The sequence below is a fragment of the Tribolium madens genome, unplaced genomic scaffold (assembly GCF_015345945.1).
Source record: "Tribolium madens isolate multiple individuals breed KSU strain unplaced genomic scaffold, Tmad_KSU_1.1 Scaffold_19;HRSCAF=116;Tcas5.2_LG9, whole genome shotgun sequence".
NCBI classification, from domain to species: domain Eukaryota; kingdom Metazoa; phylum Arthropoda; class Insecta; order Coleoptera; family Tenebrionidae; genus Tribolium; species Tribolium madens.
In genome coordinates, this window is record NW_025400983.1 from 14,136,660 (window position 1) to 14,162,068 (window position 25,409).

A 25,409-nucleotide genomic window follows, 5' to 3' on the forward strand; every position below is an offset into this window, starting at 1 on the left:
AAAAAGCTATACTCTAAGGATTACAACTATCTGCTTTATTTTTAATTTTTTCAAAAAAATTTTTTCACATAAATTGCAATTTTGACAAAAAAAATGCATAACTCAAAAACAAAACAAAATTTCGTTCTGAAATTACGATCACATTTTTTATATTACTTTAATTTATATTAATTATTATTTTCCGGAGGCAAATGATTAGAAATAAAACCGCTTGGTTCCATACTTTATATTCACCCTGTATGTCAATCATTATTGCAGGTGAGGATTTTGATGATTTAGTGGATTTGTGTCAACATTAGTCTTTTTTATACTCTAACGAAAAAATTACAGAAAAACAAAAGTTTGATTTTTGTAACATTATGTATTCCTTTTGCTTTTTGTTGCTTCAGTAAGAATTAATTTTTTTCCGAGAATAGCAATTAAATGCAAACAAACAAGATTACCATAATATTTTAAATTTTATAAATTGCGACCTTTAAGGAGTTTTCAAAGGAATTTTATTGATTTATGTTAGCGGACTGTAAATTTATGACAGCTTTTTGTTTATCTTTTTTAGAAATTCCATAGTTTATAATAATTATAAAAGTAATAATATGGAACAAGAAACAAAAATTGTTCCATACTTTCGATTGCCTTCCATAAGCTGAAAGCGGTGTTATGTAAGATTTCCAAATTTGTAAAGAATATATTTAAAAAGCAAGATGCATTTACGTATGTATTTGCTTCAATGAACAACAGTTTTTAATAACTAGCAGAGCACTCTACATTAGTTGGATTTGTTTTGTTTTAGACATTTAGTAAGTAAATAGCTATTTACGATATTTGACCGGTAGCAACATTTTTATGTCGCCATAAAAATGCTACCGGTCGCATGTTGTATAAGGTAATTTTTGTATCAGTTATTTTTCGAAATGTTGAAATCGAAAATTTGGTTATGAAATTGGCTGGTAAAGTTTTAAAAAACAAATAACAAGCTTTCTGTAAATACATACATACAGGGTGTCAGAACTCGCTCCCAAGAGAAAATTTTCAAGGAAGATAAAATACCAGGAACATGAAAAAAATGTATAAAACATTCTATTTGTCAAAAAATTTTGACATTTATTTTTTGACATTTGAATTTTTTTTTGTCTATTTAATAATACTGATATTTTATGTTTTTTTTATAATTATTTATTAAAGGTACAAAAATTTTGATAATAAAAGCCACAAATAACATTAAATAGAGTTACAATTTAGGCTTCCTTGTTTCCTCTTCTAATAGTCTGTAGCAAGAAACTTGGAAAATTATTCTTCCAACAGAAATAAATAGAATTAAAGTACAAAATTTAAACTCTCATTACTTCTAAATTTTTATAGATAGAATTTTTATAACATTTTTTCCATGTTCTTAGTATCCCACCTTACATGACATTTTTCTCTAGGGCGCGAATTCTGGCGCACCCTGTATATGTAGTGATATTAGGTAATTATAATAAATTAACCGCATTTGGATTTAAGAAGAAAGTCGTCACATTTATCTATTACTTACAAAATTAATGATTTTCGGTAAATTTAAAAAGATTTCAATTTGAAGGCACATTTTATGAAAAAAATATCTCAGTTGTAAATTTATTAGATAATATTTTTGGTATTAATGGATAAATTGAAGATTTTGATCTATTGGTCTTTTAATAATAGAAATATTGACCAAGAAAGTCTTAGCCGAGACACCCTGTGTGTTTATATTTTCAGGAAAATTAATATCTATTGATTGAGAAGAAATACTTTAACACCTGAAAGTTGTTGACATTTGTGCTCCCTTGAACTTGAACTTTGAAGATTCTATAGATTTTATAATATCATTGCTTCCGTCGTGTTTGAAGTGTCTTTAACCGTGAACTATGAGTGGAACTAATTTGACTGAAAAAGTCAATAACAACAACTTTACACCAAGTGATAATTCAAATAACAATGTAGAAAATAAAAGTGCTGATGTGCCTAAAGAAGAAATATCGGACGTTTCCCCCTCAAGTGGGGTAAGCAGTGCCTCATCATCAAAATCAACAGTGTCAAAACAATCAGGGATTAGACCACCGTCACGAATAGGAAGACCTTGTGGAGGAATTCAAAAACCTGCTGTTCCATCGACACCTACGAAAAGTGAGTAATTTTATTATTATTTTGATGTTGCTGCGTATTTGTTGTTTGTTACGTCATCGAAGATGAAAACGCATAATTACTGATTCGGTTTAAAAAATATCGTTTATTTTTAAATTGGCGATAAATAATAATTGGAATTGTCAACTAAACACGCCTTTGTGTACTCATTTGTTAGCAATTGATGCTGTTGAGGTAGGTATGTAACCTGATTCGCATTTTGTACTTGAATTGCCTTTTAAGTGATGAAATTATATTCTTTGTTGGACGTGCCTTTCGAACAATTGTTTAATCGAACAAAGAGTGTAGTTATTTGGATCCAATAATTAGTTGTTACGTCGGTTGAGTAACCCATTTAGATTCCTTGTAATAGATGTTTCACAGTTGATTATAGCGACAAGTATCATCCATGACCATAAATCAGGAAAGATATTTATTCTAATTATTGTTTTTGACTTACATATGGATATTCATGTTGGTATTTAGGTAAAGCGGGTGATTTATTACTTGTATACATGGATCTTTACTCGAGTTTTGGGTAGGATAATTTTTTAAATATTAAGTGTGGTAGTTTGGTAAATATAGAATTACCTAATTCATACTGCACCCTGACTTTTAATTTTATCTGAAATAAATTTTATTAAAGAAAAAATAAATCTTTAATTTTTTTCGACATTTTTTCAAGACATTTTTCTTGAAGGTGTTAAATGCTAATAACTATTAATAAGCTGCGATTTTACAATTTTTGTAAATGTCGAAGTATATGTATTTGGGTTATATTCAACTTCCTTATTTTAAGTTAGAACCCATTTTTTCCATAATTTGTAAGTTATTAGTTTTCTTGATACAGATATGTTCAATATGTTATACTTTTACTAAAAATTATTGTTTAAAAAATTATTAAAGTTTAAGGAAAAAAGTAATAAAATTTGGTTGTATGGTATGGTGTCAATAAAAACAATAATTTTATTAAAAGTACACTTTTAGGTGTACATTTTGGATGTGCGAATAGGGAATCTCCGAAACTAAGAGGTTTAGCCAAAAACGAGTAATACATTCTGGGGTTAATTTTTTTGAGAAAATAATATTGTTTAAATCCGCATCACGCTATCGTCTTTTGTTTTCGAGTTACAGACAAAAGTTAACATTTTGGCGAAATCTAAAAAAATTCATATCTTCGTTATTATATGTAGAAGATACGGATTTGAAATAAAGACATTGTACAGGCACTTTTTTACGAGGAATTTTATAATGTAGTTAACAATTTTTTTCAGTTATTAGTTTAGCCGTAATAAGATAAACTTGTATTTTTTTAAATGGAAATCGTAGGCGGCTATGGCAATTTTGAAAAGCTTATTTTTTTCTGATTTAAAAAATATATATTTGTAACAGAATATTTTTTATAATTATGCTTAAAAAGTGAAATACATGTTTTGTTTGATAATAGGTGGCCATGGAAAAACTATTTCACTCCAAATGTGTAAATAATAATCAATAAGAGTTTTGTGAACTGTAAAATAGAGGAAAAAATAGATAAAATTAGAAAAATTTTAAAAATATCATAAGGTAGAAGTATTAAACAAATATGCGAGCGCCTCAGAACAAAATTATTACATATTTTTAAAAAATCAAAAAATAGGAAAAAAAAATTTGTCAACAGTCAACATCATCGCCGTCTCCATAGAAATAATCCTTTTCTCGCCTGGGCATTTTGTGAGTTCAACTGATTCCCGTTGGCGCTTTAATCTGGGGAAATTTTTTGACATATCCATTTTTTTAGCTTAAAGGGTTCAACCTCATAATATCAATTCTCCCCGGCGTATCTTGTTTTGTTGTATCCTTTCTTCCCAGCATTTATTAATTGCGTTATTTTTCGTTAATAATTAAAAATCATTCAGTTTTTCCTTAGTAATCCCCGTAACTAAGAAAAAATCGGAATCACTGCTCCAATGCATTTTTTACGAAATGCCCAGGCGGGATATTGATACATTTGATTAAGGAGGCGGTGGTCAACACAATTAGAAAAAACATTTTTTTTTGATGATCTAATGGAGGTAGGATAACGTTCAACATAGACGGAATTTGGGTATTTGAAATCATTTTTGTGTCATATAAAATATATTTTATTGAAGAATTAATCGAGTCCAAAAACGTATGTCTGTAAAATGTCAAGTAAAATGACAAGTCGAAAGGTAAAATAGCATCAAAAAGGTGATGATTATAATAATCAAATTTATAATTTACCTCTAAAAAGAACGGTCATACTCGTATTATTATACCTCGGCGACTAATTCCAGCCCATTTTATTGCCGTTTTACCTTTCGACTTGTCATTTTAATTGACGTTTCACGTGCAGTTAATTCAAAAACAGACATACGTCCTTGGATGCAAAGATGATAAACTTCATTTACATTATCTGTCAATTCATGAAGATTACGGGGTCGCACCCCATTATTACTGTTAAAAATATTTTCATGCGATGATTAATTAATAATTTGTCGCAATATTTATTTAATTTGCTTAATCATTATTAAACAGCAATTGCTTTCATGTTCATCATTCTTGCGTAAACTCATTTGGCAAAGTCACATCGTTATTAAAAAAGTAAAACCGCCAATGTGATGGGATTTAAAACTCTGAGAAAAATAATTCACAAAAAGTAAGTCCAAAGTCAAGAGAAAAATGAACTTGTTTTCTATTAAGTTAGAATAATAAAGTTTTAATTACAGATTTGTTCGTTTCAGATAAAGCAAGAAATGTTTTTCCTTTGCAGTTTTGATAAAAAAAAAATCCTCCTGTAAACTCAATCCGGGGACAAACTCATTGAAGCAATTTTCCATGACACAATTTTCAAGAAACGTGTGTCCTCCAGTCCAGACCAACTTCCTAAATAAGGGTTTTTCAACTTTTATACCTGCTCCTCAACTAGTTAGTTTGAAACACTATTGCAACAAAGCGCAGCGTGAGCGCCAAGTTAGACTGGTGAATAGTTTTTTCCCCGGGTGTACTAGCTGTACATACATGATAGGGATGAAATTTATTTTCCCTCAGAATACAAACATTACAAACTGAAGTCTGGCTGACGGAAGCTATTACACGAACTCCATTTTCCAAAGACTTAGCAGTGCGTTGTCTTCTTCTTTTACGAAGAGGCCAATTTCTTCTAAGGTCCCTCTCAAGACGTTTAAAAATCATGTCACTAGGATGTCGTCTATTCGGGAAACGTTGGGCATACAAATTCATTGCAGCATCATCATTTTTTCTGCATTCTCTGTATATTAAAATCTTAACGGTTTTTTCGTTGTTGGTATACGACACCATTTTTAATAGGTGTATGAACAATGAACAGTACAATGCATTGTACAATGTGACACTAATGTCAAAGCTTATCAAAGCACAAATCGTAATTAAAATTCGATCAACGTAAATGCAATTTGTTTTTTTTTGGATTGCATCGCCAGATCGTCAGGCTCATTATCTTATCTGAATCGACCTGTATATAAAAATAATAATACATGATTTAGATTATGGTAAATAGTTTTTTTTATATTTTGAAAACATTTGCTGAATAATAATCTGCTGAATATAATCTCAATGAAGAAACTCTTTTTACGCTTCTGACGTTTAAAATAAAAACATGGGAATTACTTTTTTAATAAAAAACAACCCTTAATTATACACCGTAATATTTTTTTTACGGTTCAGTGATGTTTTTGTTTTGCTTTTTATGAAATTTGCTCTTTCAGTAAACAACTTTTTATTAAATTTAATAATTACATATCTAGTATTTACGCGAACATTTGCCATTAGTATGCAATGTTTCAATGCAATGTGTCACGGTATGTGCATAATTATTGCTTTAATGATTTTTCTCACGACCATATACGAAAGTGACATTTTCCATACAGTCAATTACCCATGAAAATTGGCGATATAGAATGAATAGCATTATTAACACGTGTGTGTTAGGAAAATAACGTAAGAGATTATGCGATTGGCGGAGAGCCCTAGGCACGTCTGGTAAATTGCGCGTGATTGGCTGTTTGTTAGCCATTGTGCATTGCTTTTGATTTTGATTTTTTTCATCCTTCATAATTGACGCAAGTTTTATAATTAAAACTACCGCCTATTTAAACATAAATCAGATTAATTAAGTTGGAATTTAATATTAATAGACGCCTAATTTAATAACTCTGGATCTTATATTTTTAACAGAAGCATTAAATCGTTTCATTGAAAATAATGGTGTTTTTTTGTCGTGAGGTTGCGGAGCCTTGGGAAAAATAGTGTACATAACTCGTTGGAAAGTGTCGTGGGGCTTCTGCACTCGGCATAAGACACACTTGTGCGTTGTCACTTTCTATTATTTAGTTATTAAAACATCTATTACGTATATAATTTTACTCGTAGTTATTTCATTCATGTAGAAATCACTACAAAACTTATACATACATATAAGTCGCACCACAGGCATCGCCACTTCTGTCACTTTTCACAATGTTTTTTTCTGTATGAAAGAGTGGAGCTCCTTGGGTTAAAATGTGATTCTTCTCTTACACAGAAATCAAATGTTTTTGACCTATTTCACCTAAAAAAAAGCTGTTGAACGTTGCCAGTGGGGCGATGGCTGTGCCCCGCGTAGTTTTACATAAGTAGTAAGTTTTCAATTTTTATTAATTTTATACACTTCTGTGACTAGAATTGGAAAGGCACCTGATGTGATCTTGTTGTCAAATGAGAATTTATTAAATAATGATGTTACTTTCAGCGTGATAGAAAAGTTTTAATATAACGATATTTGAATATTAATTAATGAACAAGATTACAATTATTAAAATAACTCTCAAACAAATTGAACAGGTAAATAACGTATTTTATTGTATCTTGTTTGTATTTCTGAACTCTCTTCACATGTTTTGGAAGCAATTTATCTCCATTATCTTAAATTGGCGCCTCATTAGAACTGTTTTTATGTTCATAATTTCATTTGTGCATTTGTATTATGTATTCTTCCATCAAGCTAATGTATTCTAGTTTTTTCAAGAACTCCGCAGTTTGGAAAATTAATAATTATGATTATTAATGGTTAGACAAATTAATTAAACTTATAAATTGAGTAGTTTTTATCTTCTTATTAACATAATAAATATCTTGTCGATTCGTTAATTTTACGAATTATTAATTATTTATTGTTTTCAAATAACACGTAACATTACATTTTTTCACTGTTTGTGGTTTCGATTGTGTCTTAATAAAGCAGCATAATGATTACTTTCCGTAAATCTTGTACGACACATGATTTAAAAACTAATTTAAAAAAGCAACAGTACTTTCAATTTTCATGGTTTATGGAAAAGGAAAAGAGCGAACGATTTATTAACAATTTTAATGAAAAATTAAATTATAAACAAGAGAGGTTTTCCAACTGTTTGGAATTGACACATTCTTTCTTTTATTACATTTTACCTTAAAAATACTTCCATTGTTTTGAGTTTGTGGGTGCTTTTAATAAATTTTATCATCAAAAGTCATTATTAATCTTTATGTTTTAAATTTTTGCATATTTTTGTCTAATGTTACCGCTTTTTTGGTACAATGTTTCCTACTCACTATTAAAATTAAAATAGTGGGTGACCGATGGACCTCTAGGTACTTACCTTAATTACAGTTTTCTTAATTTATGTTAGTTATACTCCTACTTTAGGAGACAATTAGTTTGTCCGTTTTACAACGACAAAAGAGAAGTTTTCATGTGTTGAAAAAATCTCCATTTTCCTACGCTTGTTTGCCTACACGTACAGTCTTCTTCATCTTTTTTTGATTAAATTAAATCCTAATTAATTCAAATCACACTTGAGAGATTTATTAAATTCTTTGTAATCATGATGTCAACTTATTTGTTTGGGTACTTTTTCACAAATGAGAATGTCATTATTTTCAAAGTGACTCCTACAACAGATGACTTATTAAAACCTACAATATTTTTTTCGTTTTTCGAAATTTACTGCGCAGTTTGTATTAATGAGTAAGTGGCATCTAAAAAAGTGTTTATCTTTCAATAGTAAAAATCTTTTTATTACCTATGTAAGTAAACACTAGATTTTTATTAGGGTAATAAGTATTAGACCAAAATCGAATAATTTCTATAGATAGAATGAGATAACGCTTTGCGAATTTTCTTAACAGAACAAAGATAAAAAATCGGGAAAGTCGTTCCATTTTATTGATGATTTTTATGGTAAATAGTTTTTTCGTGCTCTTGCTCTACTTCAACATTGCATTTAAGGAACAAAACGGTCTTCCTCTTATTGTGGGTTTTTGAATGTATTTATAAGTTGTCGAATCGAGAACTTGACAGAAAGTTCGGTCCCCCCATTTGTCCCATTCGCAAGACAAGTAGGTATCTTTCAGTACGCTTTCAGTCACTTGTGAAGCACACTCGATTTGCAGGTGTTGATCTTTATTCAGTCTTGTTGAAAATAACAGTGGGTTAAATGCCATCCATTGCGTTCACAGAGCCGGATATGAATTACCATGGTGAGAATAATTTGATTTTTTGGAGGTAGCGTTTTTGAATTTTTCAATTTGCTTTATCACCATTTATCACTTCACTCAATGTCAGTCATAAATGAAAGTTGCTGAATGTAGGGGGTGATCAAACAGAATTGCTTTGTTGAAGAAAGTAATAAAGTGTAAAATAATTTTCCCAATTGCATAAGGAGAATATTAATTTTCTTTTTAATTGGCATGAAATAAAAAACGACCCAAGTTGATTGCTTACTTCGGCTAGCAACGATTACAATTACGTTTTGAAGGTCATGTAAATTTTCATTTTATTTTTCCACTGCAACTTATAATTACTTGGGACAATAATTCCTGTTTTATATTTAAAAAAAAATAGATACGTAATTCGCACTTTAGTACTCGGTTCCAAATTACAAATATAAACAAGTCATAATTTTTTACTCTTCGTGTATGTTAATTCAATTTTCTCTTATGCTTTTTGCAACAATAGTGAAATATTCATTATTATAGAAAATGCTCAAGGTGACTTTTATTGTAATGCAAGGAGTGAAATACCGCTTTGTTCTCATAAGTTTTTATTATTATAAAGCGAAGTTTTCTGTTACGTAATTTATAAGTAATTTAATTGTTTACTAAAAATAAGTCAAAGTCATCCGTTGTAATTTATTTCTTTTGTATGCACTCCGCCTAAAATAAAAAAAATTGATCTTATTATACAATATAAGATAATTAGTCGTATCCTTAGTGGCGCTTCTTATTAAATGAGCCCTTGTTCAATTTTAACGCCCACCCACACATCATTATTATAAAAGATTATCTCCGTCAATCTAAAGTGTTAATTTTAAGTAGTCTCAGATAGATATATCTAGATGGTGTAGGCTTGTTTACTGCAATAACTAGGTAAAACGGAATTGTCTCATTAAATTTCTGAGCAAATCTAATTTCTACGTTTATTACCCTTTGACACCTTAATGTACAGACAGATAATTGTGCAAACTTTGTTAAACTAGTTACATCTCTGTTTTATTTCATTACGTGAGTCACATTCTTTGCTAGATTGACCCTTCTAGTGCACGAATTAACATTAGAGGCACGTCTTTGTAAATAAAATGTTACTATTGTGTGCTGAATAATTGAATGTAAGCATTTTAAGTATATTTTTTCATTAATTCAATATTTAGAGATTAACAAAAGGCTAGGTCCTCACGGAAATTTGAAAGTAAATAAAGTCGCTATTTCCGGATCGGTCGGAAATCCAAATTTGTGATTTGCATTTGCATTTTTTGAGCAGAGTTCCGTGTCAATGCTGTTTTTTCGTCCCTAATGAATAATTCAACGAATTAGGTTTGCTGCTTGGACTAGCGTTGGAATCTCCGCTTTTGCTTCCTTGACACTATCACTATCCACCTTCTATGCTAAGGCTAACCTACATGTGACCGAGAAAAATGTCAGATTAGTGTAGGCGTGTTTAGTGCTTTAAACACTGTTAATCATTAATTTTAGATTCACAAGTACGTAAATATTTTCAACAACAATGACAAAGCTCTCGTGTCAATTGTAATCACAATGGAAATATCTGAAGATTGTCATTTGGCTTCTGAATTTTCCTCAAGGATAGAAAATTACTTTTAATTAAATACTAAAATTGTACAGGTACATATCGAAATGTTTACATAATGATGTCATTTCGCACAGGAGTGTTGGGTATTTCTAAAAACATGCATCACCTTTTGTTTTTTTAATAGCATTCAAAAAGATGCTCCAGATTTGATTTTTTTCGTCATAAATCAATAATGCCGATATTTACGTAGAATTGATCACGTCATTATTTGTTACGATTTAATAACAAGTAATATAAATAAAGTGGGTTGTTGGTGGGTTGATTTATACTTTTAATTTGCTAGAAGTTTTGAAATACTAAGTCAAGGTTCTGTTGTTTAGCTTAGTTTAAGTTTGATAGTGTACAGGGATGAAAAACTACACTCTTTGTCGATTCAAAAACGCCATCTTCGAAAACAAAATTTTGTGTTATGCTTGATTTTTGCTACATTTTTGTGTTTTGTGGCTTCCTAGATAGTTCAGATGATTCCATAAGACGGCTCACTGATGATTTTGGAAGACATAGATTGACAGGTATGTAATTTGCACTTCACTTATATGGAGCTTGTTTTTGTATTGTGTTGTCACTACTCTTTCTCTTTTAAGAATAGAAAACATATTACAGCACAAAGTTGATTACTGTACTAAAGGTAAACATATCCATACATCAATTTTACATTATTTTATGCTTGTTATTTTAGTTTTTATCGATATAGACACATGGTATAGAGTTGTTTTTTTTACTGGAAATATATTTTCATAACATATTATTTTTAATATGTAACTTTTATTACATGAGTAGGGGGTAAACCAGGGTGATGTTTGGGGCAAAGACCAGAAAAAGTAAGTTCACCATTTCACTCATATGTATGGGTGAAATTGTGAATTTGATAAAAAACTAATATTATTTTTTTTCAAATTGTTGTTAAAGATTATGACACTGTTAAGTTGTTCATATATATGAAACTATAGTATTTTGATTTTGTTTAAATAAACAATGTCTTGTGTGGCTCAATTTTTTTTTGTTCACCATATCACCCTGGTTTACCTTATAATATTTTAGCTAATGTTTTTTTTTAATGTACAGCCTACTATGCCATTATTCTTGTAATCTTTATGTTTATGTAGATGCATTGATAAGATCCTGGATATTGGTATAAAATGAAATTGTATGTATGTATTAATAATACATACCTAATTGTAATAAGGTATTAATTATGTTTTTCAAACGGAATTTTTACGGTATTTATGCATACGTACTGTGTATTTTTCCTTTAGAATAACAGTTTATTTTATAAATAACATAGAAACTTGACAATTGCAGGATAATCTTAGAAGTACATGCACAGTCAGTCAATTTGAAAGAGACCTGTCCACAAAACGAATCTCTGGGTTTGCTGTTGTCCTTCCGACCCCAATAAGTCCTCAATAAATTATCTTCACATCGTAAAGTTGAAGATTCTTTAAGAACATTGGCAACGAAATGTTAAAGTTCACAAATATTTTAATAAAGAATCTGTAAAGTCAAATGCCGTAGAAAACAAAAACAAATACCAACAATCAAATTTGCCTAATTTTTAATTAAGCCCATATGTTTTTGTACTTTTTTTGTATTCATATTAACGAAAATTGTAAGAATTGTAGAATTGATTTTCTAAGATTTTAGCTATCTTTATGGATATTATGCATATTACATCATTGTGTTATATATAAAATAATAGATTTTAAGTCGAAAAATGTAACCTGTGTGAAAAATATGACATTGGATTTGTTTACTTGATAACGTGCATGAAGTGTTTCATGCGAAATAGGTACGTCGTACATGACAGAAACTTAAAAAAATATATAAATGTACGTATCTTAACATTAATTACATTGAAACTACGTAGCATGTATTCTAATTTTATTTAGGGTTTCTAAAATTGAAACTAAAATGGCTTCAAAACACAACAAATATTTATATGTATTAAAATTTACTTTATTTATGTATTATGAACCCAACTGTTAATTTTAACAGGTCTTATTTTGAAATTAATGGCCTGTTAAATTTTAAAAGTTTTGTTAAAAGTTGCAAAATAGGATCCATACCTTGATTCTGGAAATGATGTACAAATTTTGGCGGGTGTAGAAAAAAAAATTGATAAAGACTTAATGATCTCAATTAAAATTAAATAGCTGACGTTTGACTTTTTTATTACGAATAGAGGGGCTTAAAGTTGAATTTAATTAACATTCACAGGTGCTACGAAAAAACACTTATTGTGCTCACTTAATATAACCACTACTGGGAATTAAAACTGAAAAAAGGTATCATTGATTTGAGTTACGGACAATTGTTCGAAAATCCATTTGTTCGAAAGCAAATTGTTCGAACAGCATATTGATCAAACGCCAATTTTTCGAAAATTGATTGTTCGAAAAGTCATTTATGTAAGCAAATAACATTTAACAAAAACAAGTTTGTTTTAAAAGAACTTGTTAGGAAAATTTCTTCGTAGGCGCAATCCAGAAGAAACCAAGTGGAGATCAGCTTTTACGTTTTCCATATTTTTAATACTTGTCAATTGTTGCATAATTATCAAAAATTAAAGAAAATACTTAGGCTTTGGTGAGAAAAATTAACATTTAAAATTAAATATCTTTTAATTTATCAATTATAGACATCAAAAGTTTATTTTTTTAGATAGACAATTTATCAGTCTATGAGATGTAAAAATAAAATAGGGCTCTTCTATTTTTTTTATATTATTTAACTTTTAAGAAAATTCGACATTTAAAAAAAAAATTGTATTGTAACTTAGTTTTGGGCCATTCTGTATAAACAAAAATATTTTCCTGAAATGCGCTAGAATATAAAATAAAGTCTACACTTAAATAATAACGGAGCTATAGAAGACCAGAGCTAAGATGCATGTTCTTATTTTTTAATTTATAATTAATTTAACAATTGACTAGTATTAAAAATATAATATAAATTTTACTTCCACAATTTCAACACCCAACAAATAAATATTGTCATCCCTACTTTCTTCTGAATTGCGCCTACAAAGAACAAGCTCTAAAACAACCTTGTGTTTGTTAAATGTTATTTGCCCACATAAATGACTGTTTGAAAAGTTTTCGAAAAATTGGCGTTCGATCAATATGCTGTTCGAATAATTTACTTTCGAACAACTGGATTTTCGAACAACTGGCTTCGAACAATTGACCGGACACCCATTGAGTTATCCCTTAAGACATTTTGAAGCCAGGTATTACAGATATACTCGTAAATCAATCGCAATTCAATGTAGTATGAATAAAGAATATGTCAGTTAAAATTTAAATGAAGTATGTACTCTTACTTTTTATACATACAGGGACAGCTCTGAAGATAGCCCTATGTTCAGTTAAAAAAGCACAAATCAATGCACTGCTACCATTCAATGATGACATTAGCTTCTACAATTTGAGGGCAACGAAATAAAAAAAATATTTTATTTAAATGAATATGATGATAAAACAAACAGAAAAATTACAGGCAGATAGGCCATTAAATATATTTCACAGTAAAAAATGATGTTATAGCAATAATTTTGCTTAAAACAGAAACTTTTGCACGCCTCGTGTTTTTGACTTTTTTTGAAAACGCTGCACATACGATTAAAGAAAATGTAAAAAAGTGTAAAAGACAAAGATGTAGAGAATTAAGATTAGTTTAAAAAAGTCAGCTACACCCTACCTGTATGGTTTCAGCTCCACAGACTTAGTAACTTTAGTGACGAAAATATTTCGCTTGTGCCTGTGGTGGCGTGTCTAAGAAGCTATTTAAACTGAAACCGTTGAAGATAGAGGTATGGTGTCGTGGACTTTTTTAAAGCAAATTTAATTATCTACAAATTTGTCTTTTGCACTTTTTTTCTATCTTTAATTGTATGTGCAGCGTTTACGAAAAAGTTAAAAACATGAAGTGAAGCAAAAATTTCTGGTCTGTTCATTATTTTAAATTATGGTTTTCAGCAAAATTTTTTGCTATATTTTATTTCCTACTGTGAATTACGAGTATTTAATGTTCTATATGCCTGTAATTTTTCTGTTTGTGTTGTCATCAATTTCATTTAAATAAAGCAATTATTTATTTCGTTGCTCTTAAATTATAGACACGCTACTGACACTATCATTGAATGACAGCAATAGAATGATCTGTGTTCCTTTAGACTGAACATAGGCTATGTAGGTACCTAATAAAAATAAGTTTTCATAGAATTTGAGTTCGCTGCTTAAAAAAAAATTGAATCTTTCAGTGGTAATATGTGCTGTAATATGTTTTACGTGTTTCTGTGCATATCATCTTTATCTTTATTGCATATTTGGTGGTGTTAGACCTTGTGGAAATGGATGAAAGCGAGGAAGACGGTTTGGATTATTTTAAAAGGGCACCACGTCGTTATAGATACTCTTCTAGTAAGTCTTCATTTCATCATTTCATTTGTTTTGTGTATTGTAATGTCACTGTTGTTTTGTTTGCACTTTGCATGTAATGTGTTGCTTTGTGTGTTGCTTGCATAGTTGGTAGTACTGCTTCATCTATGGAGGGTCTGTGGGATTTGCATCCAAGACGCTTGAGTGAAGCTGGACTCAGTCGTCATTCAGGTACTTAACATTTGTTTCTTGTTTTTATTTAAGTTTCCTTTCCTTTCAATGTACATTTTTGAATAGATTCGAGTGCTGTCTTAACTGAAGACACTGATAGTTTTATGATTGGTCAAAGAGTATGGGTAGGAGGTACAAAACCTGGTACTATTGCGTACATCGGGGAGACACAGTTTGCTCCAGGAGATTGGGCAGGGATAGCATTAGATGAACCCATCGGTAGATTTGAGTGCTTAATTTTTTGGATATGGATAAAATGCAGGGTTTTAGGCAAAAACGATGGTTCTGTCGGCGGTGTCAGGTATTTCCAATGTGAGAATAAAAAAGGAGTTTTTTCGAGACTTACACGTTTGACGCGAGAACCATTAGAACAACCAGGAATGGGATCTAACGAAACATTTACTTCACCTACTAATGGCGTCAGGAGAAGTCCAATTTCACCAACTGGAAGTACTAGAAGTTTGCTTCGAACTCCCGTTTCTCTAAGTACCACAACGACTCTCAATATTTTTCTATTTTAAAATTGATTATTTGAAGGCAATTCTAACACAAGCCTGACCTCAAGTGCCACACATGTCGATTTCAAAATCGGTGATCGTGTTATCATTAAAAGTACTCAAGGCTCAAAAGTTGGTACCGTGAGATATATAGGCCTTACTGATTTTGCCCCCGGCGAATGGGTGGGTGTCGAACTTGATGACCCTAGAGGAAAAAACGATGGTTCAGTTGAAGGAAAAAGGTTTTTTTTTGTGCAAAATACTTCAGAATCGTGAACCACTTTCTTGTAGGTACTTCGAATGCCGTCCACATTTTGGCCTTTTCGCTCCAATTTCTAAAGTAAGCAAATCTCCATCAAAGCACAAGCCTGGTGCTTGTGTGGTTCACTCCGGTGGTCCCGGACTTCCTCCTACAGGAATCAGAAGAGTCAATTCGAAAGAGTCAATGACGTCGTTGGCCTCCAGAGCCAGCACTGCTTCGAGGGTAAGGCTTGGAGTAACGTCTCTCACTCCGAAGGTAGGTTGAGTGTTGTTTCTTGAATTATCACAACACACGAATCCTTGAGACAACACCAACCAACCACAGATAAGTATAGTGTGGTAACAATAATGTGCATGCTTTTTAGAATTTTATTTTTAACATGACGTAAGTTTGTCAGAACCTGATTTGTTTTCAATTGCGTAGCTGTGGTATTTGTAACACGAATTTAATTATTAATTTTTTTGTTGGTTTGTGTTGGTTTCTTTTAACAATTTTGACGTTCTAAAATGCCTGGTGTGACTTTTGTTTGTTTGCTAGAAGGTTGCGACCAAAACTTCAACGCCCATACCGACAAGGACTGCTCTTCAGGTAACCTACTAAACCTACTGTTCAACACGACACAGTAAAACCGTTGGATTTTTGCTTTTGTTATGCATTTTATTTAATTATTATTATTAACTATGATGAAAATGCTGTAGATGTAGATGTTGATGGTTTTATAGTTTATTATTTTGGTAATTATAGTAATAATGTTGTTAGTTTCCTAGAGTTGTAGTTGTAAGTTCTTATATTTTAATAAAATTTTTACTGACCTACAATCATATCCACTATTCCTTTTCCAGATTTTCTCTAAAATATGTAGGTGTGTTGAGAATTTAAATGTGATTGTGTATGTGTGGGATTTTTCCAGTTGTGAGAAATAAAGAAAATAAGCAACAGTAATGGTCTTCTTGTTTTATGCTAGATAATGGATAATTAAAATATACTGTTGTTATCAGAAACAGTAAATGTATTACTAGTGATGCCATAATTCTTAAATTAATATTTAATATACCTTTATGTCTCTATCGTAGGACGAAATCAATTATCAATTTTCATGTTTTGTTTTATATCAATTAAAATAAACATTCAATATTGTTTTTTAGTTTTTCAGTGTATGAGCGAAGTTCATTCGATTAGATACTAATTCAATTCCGAAGTCGAAACCTAAATAACTTATATACCATATGATTTAAATATTTTAAAAATGTTTAAAAATAGTCTAATTTTTTTAGGAAAATTATTTTTGAAAATTGTTTGACATTATGGAAGAACCAATCTGAATTTAGTATTTAATATGACTACCAAACTTACTTATTAGCTAAAATTAATAAGTGGAAATTTTTTTGACAACAAAACTAACTAACGCAAAATTTAATAAAACTTTATTTTTATTTTACTCATCACTATAAATGGTTAACAATAAACATCTAAAAATAAGACTATAATTGAACACTCAATGATTTTTTAATTTCTCTCTTTGCTTTAATAAATTAGAGCTTTTTTCTTGAAATGGTAATGTCATGCAATTTTCTGACCAAATACCACTCGTTTGTTGATTGAAGCCGGGAATTTTGTTTTTGTGATTGTCAAAAATGTGTAATTAGTTCTCGCGTGTTGCTCGAACTAATTAATCACGTTTTTGACCATCACTCGAAAAAATTTCCGGAAACAATCAACACACTCGGTATTATAAGTGAAAATTTATTATATCATTATTTTTCATTTCTTATTGAAGTTATAATTTTGATATTTGATCATATCTTTAAACACGACAAATACATTTATTATATTATTTTGTTTTTTTCTCGGGTAATAAAATTCGTAAAAGCTGTCTGCTATTAGTGCCATTAATTGTTTTCCTATCCTACAAGACTGCGAATTTTACAGCGAACATATTTTCTTGTTTACGCATAAAAAGAAAAGCAACAGCGATGTCAACATTTTTTTAATGTAATTAATAATTATAAATAAGCTTTGTACAGGAGACTATTGTGTAATTCTGTTGTTAATAGTGAAAAATCAATTACAGTGCACTTTTGCTTTGCGTTTATTGTTGATTTTCAATGCTCAGTTATGGGTAAAAGTAAAACTAATTTTTAAGTTGGTGTTTCAACTTAAAGCGAATTAATTAAACTATTAGGTAAAGTCAAGAAATATAGGAAAACATCCTTACAATTTACCTCTATGTTGAAATCTGAGAAAACAGAAATAAGCACATTCCTGGCAAGAAAAGTCAGAATTAAAAATGCAAATCTGCTAGAGATTGTCTAGGTAATAACTAATAATTCATAATATTGAAATACATATGGTAACTGATGTGCTATGATTGTTTGAATTCCTTAAAATTGGTTAATACAAACTACATGCGAAGAAAATATTAATTAAACTCTCTACATTGGAAGAATTTTATTGCTCCAACTTGTAAAGAAGCTATTTCCAACTGACTTGTAAGGTGCGGTCGTAAAGATTAGACACCCAAACTATCATCAACTTTGTATGAAATTGGCAATGATGCCCGGGCTTTACTTTTTCATGAAAGGTTATGGTTTTAAGAATCACTAAATAAGAATACCAAAAAAACTACAAGAATGTCGTTACACTATTCAGAAACAATATTAGGTTTTTAAAATAATTCTGGCTTATTATGAGTGCTTATAAAAATTTACCACGTGAATTATTGTTGTGCTGTATCAAGTTTTTTCACGCCAAAGCTCAAAAGGTGCTGTCACATTGTACGAGTACTAGTACCCAATATACAGTTTTTACGCATTAAAAAGTCAATCTGGTCATGGTGATTAAAATTGGAAGGTAACTAATTTTTTTTTTTTTTTTGGGAGAAATTTTTGCTCTGATGACATTAGTCATAAATAATACAATGAGGTGTGAATGACATTAATCATAAATAATAATAAGAGGTGTGAATGCGTTTTGGGAGCTTTAACAAAAAATGTTGTTGGTAACATGTACCTAAACCGTTTTTGCTGATTCATCTACTATTCTAGACTGGCTTCCTATGTCGAAATAGTTATTTTTGTTACAAGTCTAAAATATAGTTCTGCGAATCGTTGCTGTTTCCGAACGAGGCGAAGCCGAGCCGTTTTAGATTTTACGTGTTACAAACAACATTTTTTTGTTAAAAAAAAAAAACGAATTCACACCTCTTGTTAATTTAAAAAAAAAACGCCACTGTAGTAACCAAATTGACTTTTTCTGCCCATAAGTTGAACACAACAGAATTTAATTGAAATCTTGTGATTTATAACTTGCAATTGAAGTTGAAATTGAAATATATTGGTCGTTTCACTATATTATCAAATTTTAAAAGTTATTCGATATGCTCGATTAGCTTTCAAACTCGAAAGAACTATTTAAGTATTGTATAACATGCGTCAAATTGAATTGTACCATGTTTTCTTTTGTATTAAGTAGGAAAATTAATCATTTTGTCACTTATAGTTTTACTTGAATTCATTAAAAGAACTAAAAATAAGCGACTGTTTCGACCATGCGGAAACCCACACATCAAAACCAATTTCAAACTCCAAAACTTTGATAACGGCATCCCACGTTGTAAATGAAAATGTTACAATAACTTACCCTAATATCACGATTCAGTTTCAACCTGACACTTGTCGGTAGCAGGTGTTCTGGACCTCGTTGCTGTTGCTTGTTTTCCTGTTGTAGTACTTTATTTGTACGTGAATTATTTTTATGTTTATGGGGTAATGCCGCAAATTTTACCAACGGTTTTACTGTGAAATGAGGACTTCTGGCGAATTAGTGTTTAGAGTATGTATGATTTTGTTGGGACAGGATGTGTTACGAGAAAAACAACAACATATAGAACAACTTTTGAAAGAAAGGGATTTAGAAAGGGCGGAAATCACCAGAGCGGCAAGTCAAGCAGATGAGGCCGAACAGAAGTTTTATGCACTCAAACATGAATTTGAGCAGGTATCGTAATCAGTTTAATACAGTTGAATTAATTCAGAAATACGGATGTATTATCAAGAAGCTTTAATTACGAGATTAATTATGAGAGAAATTTTATAATTGAATGATCTTAAGATTATAGGAGATGATTTTGTTATATTTCACTTATTATTAACGCGTTGGTGAATTTAATACATGTTATAACCTTGGTATTACATTTGTTATGCAAGGGTAGTTTTCAGTTTGTTCTTTTTTTTGATGCGTGTTTTGTAAAAAAAGATATTTTTACATTTTGACCAGCTACCAGCTCGTACAATATTGTAACACATAAATATAATAGTGTTAAAAAAGAAAAAAATGATTTCAAGACAGTCAAAGAGGTTTTGCAAATTTCATTTTCTTATTCTTTTTATTTAATGCAAATCATTGCTTTTAGCAGTATTGTTCTGCCTTGTTTACCGAGTTTACACCAAACTTGTTAATATAGCTAGACAATAATTATAGTATTTTACAGTATTAGCAAGGTAAAACAGTTTTTACTGCTGAGTAGAGGCTGTAAAAACTATTACTTTACGTATACTGTACCTACAATACCTACTTTATTGTTTCTCATTTGTAAAAAATAGGAAAATTATTAAGTAATTAAAGTTGAATAAAAAATGTGATTATTTTCGAAAATTTATCAAAATGCTGCAGAAAATTACTGTGGCAACAACGATTATCAACAATCTCAAATTAATATAAATCAACGTTGTGAACTTGTAATAAGCATCAAGACATTTTACCGATCGAAGACAATTGTTTTTTTTTTAACATTCGTGATGCTTATGACATTTTTTGGGCGATTGATTTTTGTTAGTTTTTTTAATAAAATATCTAAAAAATGTTTTAGAACGCCAAAGTATTTTGAGTTTGGGATAGCAACAGGTAATTACAACTTACTGTCGTGGAAACATACGTAGTAAACAATCGAATAGAGTCTAATCCCGTAAAAAATCTATAACTGGCACTGCTGTCAATTTTACTACACTGGCGGACACGGAATTTTGGACGATTTGTCATTCGACTGACATAAATTTGATTTGATTTATTTAAAAGCATTAAATTACCTCTTACTACATGCTTACAATGAAACCAGATGGAAATTGTTTGAGTTATCTTTAAATATAGTTCAGTAACTCAAAGTATAACCATTTTCAAAAAGACTTTCCAAAAATACAGAAATCGAATATGCCGTCCATAAGAAAATCCAAATTTGAGTGTTGTAACTCTGATATCAAGAGCGCCTTGGAAAATACGATGACAGATTTAGATTCCTTGTAAGAAAATGCCTTAAGAACGTCCTAGTTAAAAAAATGTTGGCCTTATTGTTTAGGAAAATGGACGTCAAAAATAAATTTCAACTGAAACTTTCAAAGTTTGGTTTCAAACGTCAATCATAATGACAATAAAATGTGGCTTACATTGACATTTTTTGAACTGACATAAATTTGATGTCCAAAATGTCGTGTCCGCCACTGTAGTAGCTCACTTGTAATCATGAAATTTCGAAGTGAATAAACAGATCGAATAATTGACATTTACAAGTGAGTAACAAATAAAACATTTTACAATAGTTGTTCGTATACTGTAGTTGACAATTTTTGTTGTCATTTAACTTTTAAGTAGGCATGTACAGTTTTGGCCACATAAATCTCGTACAACCTCATTTTCACATCACATCAATTTTTTTCAATAATGTTTGTTGTAAAACAAACTGATATAAAAAACGTATACGTAAATCAAACGATCAAATTTTATTGAGATTTCGAAATGATGGTCTCTACAATATTGTAATAAATTATTGTCTTTTTCTAGAAGAAATTCTGGCCAAGCGTATCCCTTGTTTTCGAGTTATGGTTCCTTCATTTTGCCACCGTTTCTACATGTTTAGTATAGTAACTTTATTTATGTGCAATTCTTCTTCTGTTTGTCTGATGCTGATGGTATAACCACTTTCTAATTTTGCTATAATTCGTATTTTATCAGCTTTCAAGTTTTCTTGCTATACTGACTGTTATAAATTATTTTCTCAAAAATACTTAATAAACTTCACTTTTACAAATTAAAGTATAAATTACAACAAATCAAAAAGTGAAATGACATTTTGTACGAGATTTATGTGGCCAAAACTGTACCTACTGTAGAGTTGTTGACAAAATAATAAAGGATTTTTATATTTTTTTGAAACCAAGTGGATGTCCGAGTGGGAAGTAGGACTGATTGATAAAATAGATAAACGAATCGACAGCATTGCTTGATAAATAGCTTTATTTGATTATTTGACGTTTTGACTTTAGGCATAAGAATACAATCTTTTTACAATGTTTTGTTGTTGATATTTTGAAGTTTGTGTCGATTGATTTTTATTGATAAAACAACTTAACAACTCTGACTTTTTCATTATATTATGGAACAGTCATTGGACGTTGGAAAATATAGGTTTGTAATTTTAAACGAAGATACATATTTAGGTACGGTTTTTCATCAAATTATACTTAGTTTTCATTGTTTAAATTGTTTTTTTTTTATTTAAAAGCATTAAATTACCTCTTACTACATGCTTACAATGAAACCAGATGCAAATTGTTTGAGTTATCTTTAAATATAGTTCAGTAACTCAAAGTATAACCATTTTCAAAAGACTTTCCAAAAATACAGAAATCGAATATGCCGTTCATAAGAAAATCCAAATTTGAGTGTTGTAACTCTGATATCAAGAGCGCCTTGGAAAATACGATGACAGATTTAGATTCCTTGTAAGAAAATGCCTTAAGAACGTCCTAGTTAAAAACGTCTAAGTTATTTAGTTTTTGCTTGAAAAATAAAAACGAAAATTACAAATATCGTCCTAGTCCTAGTCCTAGTTAAAAACGTCTAGGTTATTTAGTTTTTGCTTGAAAAATAAAAACGAAAATTACAAATATTTGTTTTCTTCCATAATTTCTTACATAATTGGAGAAGTAATTATAAGGGAAGGACAAGTATAACAAAATGGAGAATATTACAAACGTAATTAAATGCGACAAAATCCGTTACTTATTTAATACACTGCTCAAACAATAAACATATATTTTATATTTTTGTTGATAATATTGAAAAATGTTTAAGTAAATTGACAATTTTAAGTTAGAACTACTAAATTTATGCAATATTCGATAATACAAAGTGATCCACAATGACTGAATCTGTTGGCAATCCTGACTCTAATTTTTAAAGCTTACCCTTGGAGTGCGCTTTTGATTAAGAACAATTCAACAATCTTTAGGGGTTGTAGGTCAAGTATTTGTCAAGCAAAACCGTATCCGGTTGCAGTGTGTCCAATTATTAAGAAAAATACATCCAAATCTGTTACCAACAGACTCAATCTTTCTGGATCACTCCGTAGTTTTGGGCCGTACACTTGCTGTTATGTTGAAAGCGTCGTCTGCGTTGATTGACAGTATTAAAAAGTCTATCCAATGTCAGAAAAATGGCCGTTGGGGGAGCGCGAAGTCCGCGCTCCAATGGAATCTGTATAGTTTCGTTTAAAAATTACATTTTATAAGCAAATATAATTTAATTTACTAAAAAAGATTTTACATTTGGGTTAGATAGTTATTTTTAATCTTTACAAATTCGCAAGTACATTAAAATTACAATAGCTCTTTATTATTTCTTCAATACTTCGAATAAAAAACACAAGGATTAATTTTATTCTCTATTAATTAGTTTTCTATTATTCCCTATTTCAGAAAACTCCTTGAGAATTTCCCATAGTATATCTGTTTAAAGTTGTTTTGGATGGAGCTTTTAAAAACTGACTTCTTCTCCCAAATTCATAACCTTTTGGAGAAATGTACCTCCTGGCAATACAATGACGTACTGTAACTTCAGACCATCAGGGAATAATCATAAATTTGATCAAGTAAAAATACAGCTCTTGATTCTAAGTCCTTTGCATATGATTCAATTTTCACTAGGTACACAATGTTGACCTCTACTGTCAATTGACAAAATTGACAATTTTTTCCTCATTTTCTTTAGTTTTTCAAGTTTATTTATGTACAGCTTATTTAACTTTTGAAATCTTATATTTGCTTCCTGTAACTTTCCTGTAAATTTTAAATTACATCTAGTAAGACAAATTTTTCTTCCGAACATATTGCATCTGGAACATTTTTTAAATCAAACTATCATCACAAGTACTAATGACAGTATTTCGAGATGAAATTAATGCAAAATCAAATAAAAAAGACTTAGGGTGGGTTTACAGAAGCCGAATGAAATATGAGTATTTGATTGCAGTTTTGATGAAAAACCAATCAGATTTCAGGATTTTGAAGTTAATTGCGATTAACTTAATTTTGATTTAATTCACTTTCTGTAAACCCATTCTTAAACTTTCTCATTAAAAAACATCACAATAATCGCAGCTCTAATTTTTCTATCCATGTCAAAACTATCAAAACAACAAATGTGTTTATTTCATGTTGAAATACTACCGGTAATAGGGCAAATTTTAACACTTTTTCCCTTTTGTTTTTGACAGTTCCTATGTTATTTTAACAAATGTTACATATTATGAAGTTAAAAAATTATTCGGAAAATTCTTCCTACATTGTCAAAAATAGTAGTTGTGAATTACGACATGTTACGTCTGTTGCAACATGTCCATTGGGTAGTTACGTTTTCCTGTGTTGTACGTATTTCTGGATAATAAATGTGCTAGTATTGAAAAAAAATGTTATAGAAAACACAAAAAAGAAGATTTTTATAGCCTCGCATTTATTATTACAGCTCGGCTATAAAAATATCTTCTCTATTTAAATATTTTTTATTAAATAAATTATTAAAATAAATTATTAATTTGTTAAGGCATGAAAATAATTTTTAACAATGCTACTTCTAACAATCCTCGTCCTCAAAATCACTAAACCAAAAATCGCTTGCATTGCTGTTATCGTCGGTTATGATAAGTTCATTAACGATTACATCTAATTGATTTTGACTACTTCAAAATTGATCTTCATTGTCCGCTCGCCACCTACCAGATAAAGAACAAGCTCTATACCTACTGTTAAAACTACAATTTTTGTTAATATTATAGCTAGAGCAATCGGTCCGACCGATTCCTTCCGCTGTATCAATTACCGAGCACTAACTTCACAATATTGCTAATTCGAGGCATTTTTTTAAACTTCATTTTGACAAATCAGTATGACAAATGTCATAATTATAAAGACAAATTCAAAGAACTGAACAGTTTAGAAACATCATTACGTGAATTTTCGACGTGTTCTATTTATTTATGTCTACTACTGTATGTGTTTGAGCCTGATTAAGTGTTATTACAGTATTTCTATGTGCGATTCTGAATTAGTCTAGTAAATGATAAATTGTACGTAGAGAATTCGCAAACTGCTAATTAATTTGACTAATCTGTGGACATGTAGAATATCTTGTTCTAAATACATACATGGGATGTATTTCTGTATGAAGGCGGTTTTATTATTTCATTCGTTATGAAATTTATTTTATCTGCCAAATGTAAACATTAATTATTCGTATGATTAATTTCCATAATAATTTATTGATACAATAAAATTAAAAACAAAGAGTGATTGACGTATTTTGTTTCGAATCAGTGAAGTAATTGTGCATAATAATTCGGTTAGTGTTTTTTTTTACTATCACATGTTTCAAAAATACCGTGCGATCAAAAAAAAAATAAATTAGAGTAGGCGACGATTACTATTCTA

General features: G+C 30.0%; 1 protein-coding gene across 6 annotated transcripts in view; it reads left to right on the plus strand.

The window, feature by feature from the left end:
- Positions 1 to 1,628: 1,628 nt before the first annotated feature.
- Positions 1,629 to 25,409, plus strand: part of LOC123015569 (CAP-Gly domain-containing linker protein 2) — a 38,671-nt gene continuing 14,890 nt past the window's right edge. Inside the window, exons 1-10 of one of the 6 annotated variants that reach the window (XM_044415356.1) lie at positions 1,631 to 2,142; positions 10,738 to 10,797; positions 14,626 to 14,706; positions 14,812 to 14,895; positions 14,962 to 15,114; positions 15,166 to 15,381; positions 15,433 to 15,634; positions 15,684 to 15,909; positions 16,192 to 16,242; positions 19,510 to 19,650. In XM_044415356.1, the coding sequence (XP_044271291.1) occupies positions 1,884 to 2,142; positions 10,738 to 10,797; positions 14,626 to 14,706; positions 14,812 to 14,895; positions 14,962 to 15,114; positions 15,166 to 15,381; positions 15,433 to 15,634; positions 15,684 to 15,909; positions 16,192 to 16,242; positions 19,510 to 19,650 (1,473 nt within the window). In that variant the 5' untranslated portion in view covers positions 1,631 to 1,883. Of the gene's footprint in view, positions 2,143 to 8,482; positions 8,536 to 8,560; positions 8,677 to 10,737; positions 10,798 to 14,625; positions 14,707 to 14,811; positions 14,896 to 14,961; positions 15,115 to 15,165; positions 15,382 to 15,432; positions 15,635 to 15,683; positions 15,910 to 16,191; positions 16,243 to 19,509; positions 19,651 to 25,409 lie in introns of those variants that run through there. The other 5 variants (XM_044415357.1, XM_044415360.1, XM_044415358.1 and 2 more) reach the window with 5 other exon arrangements.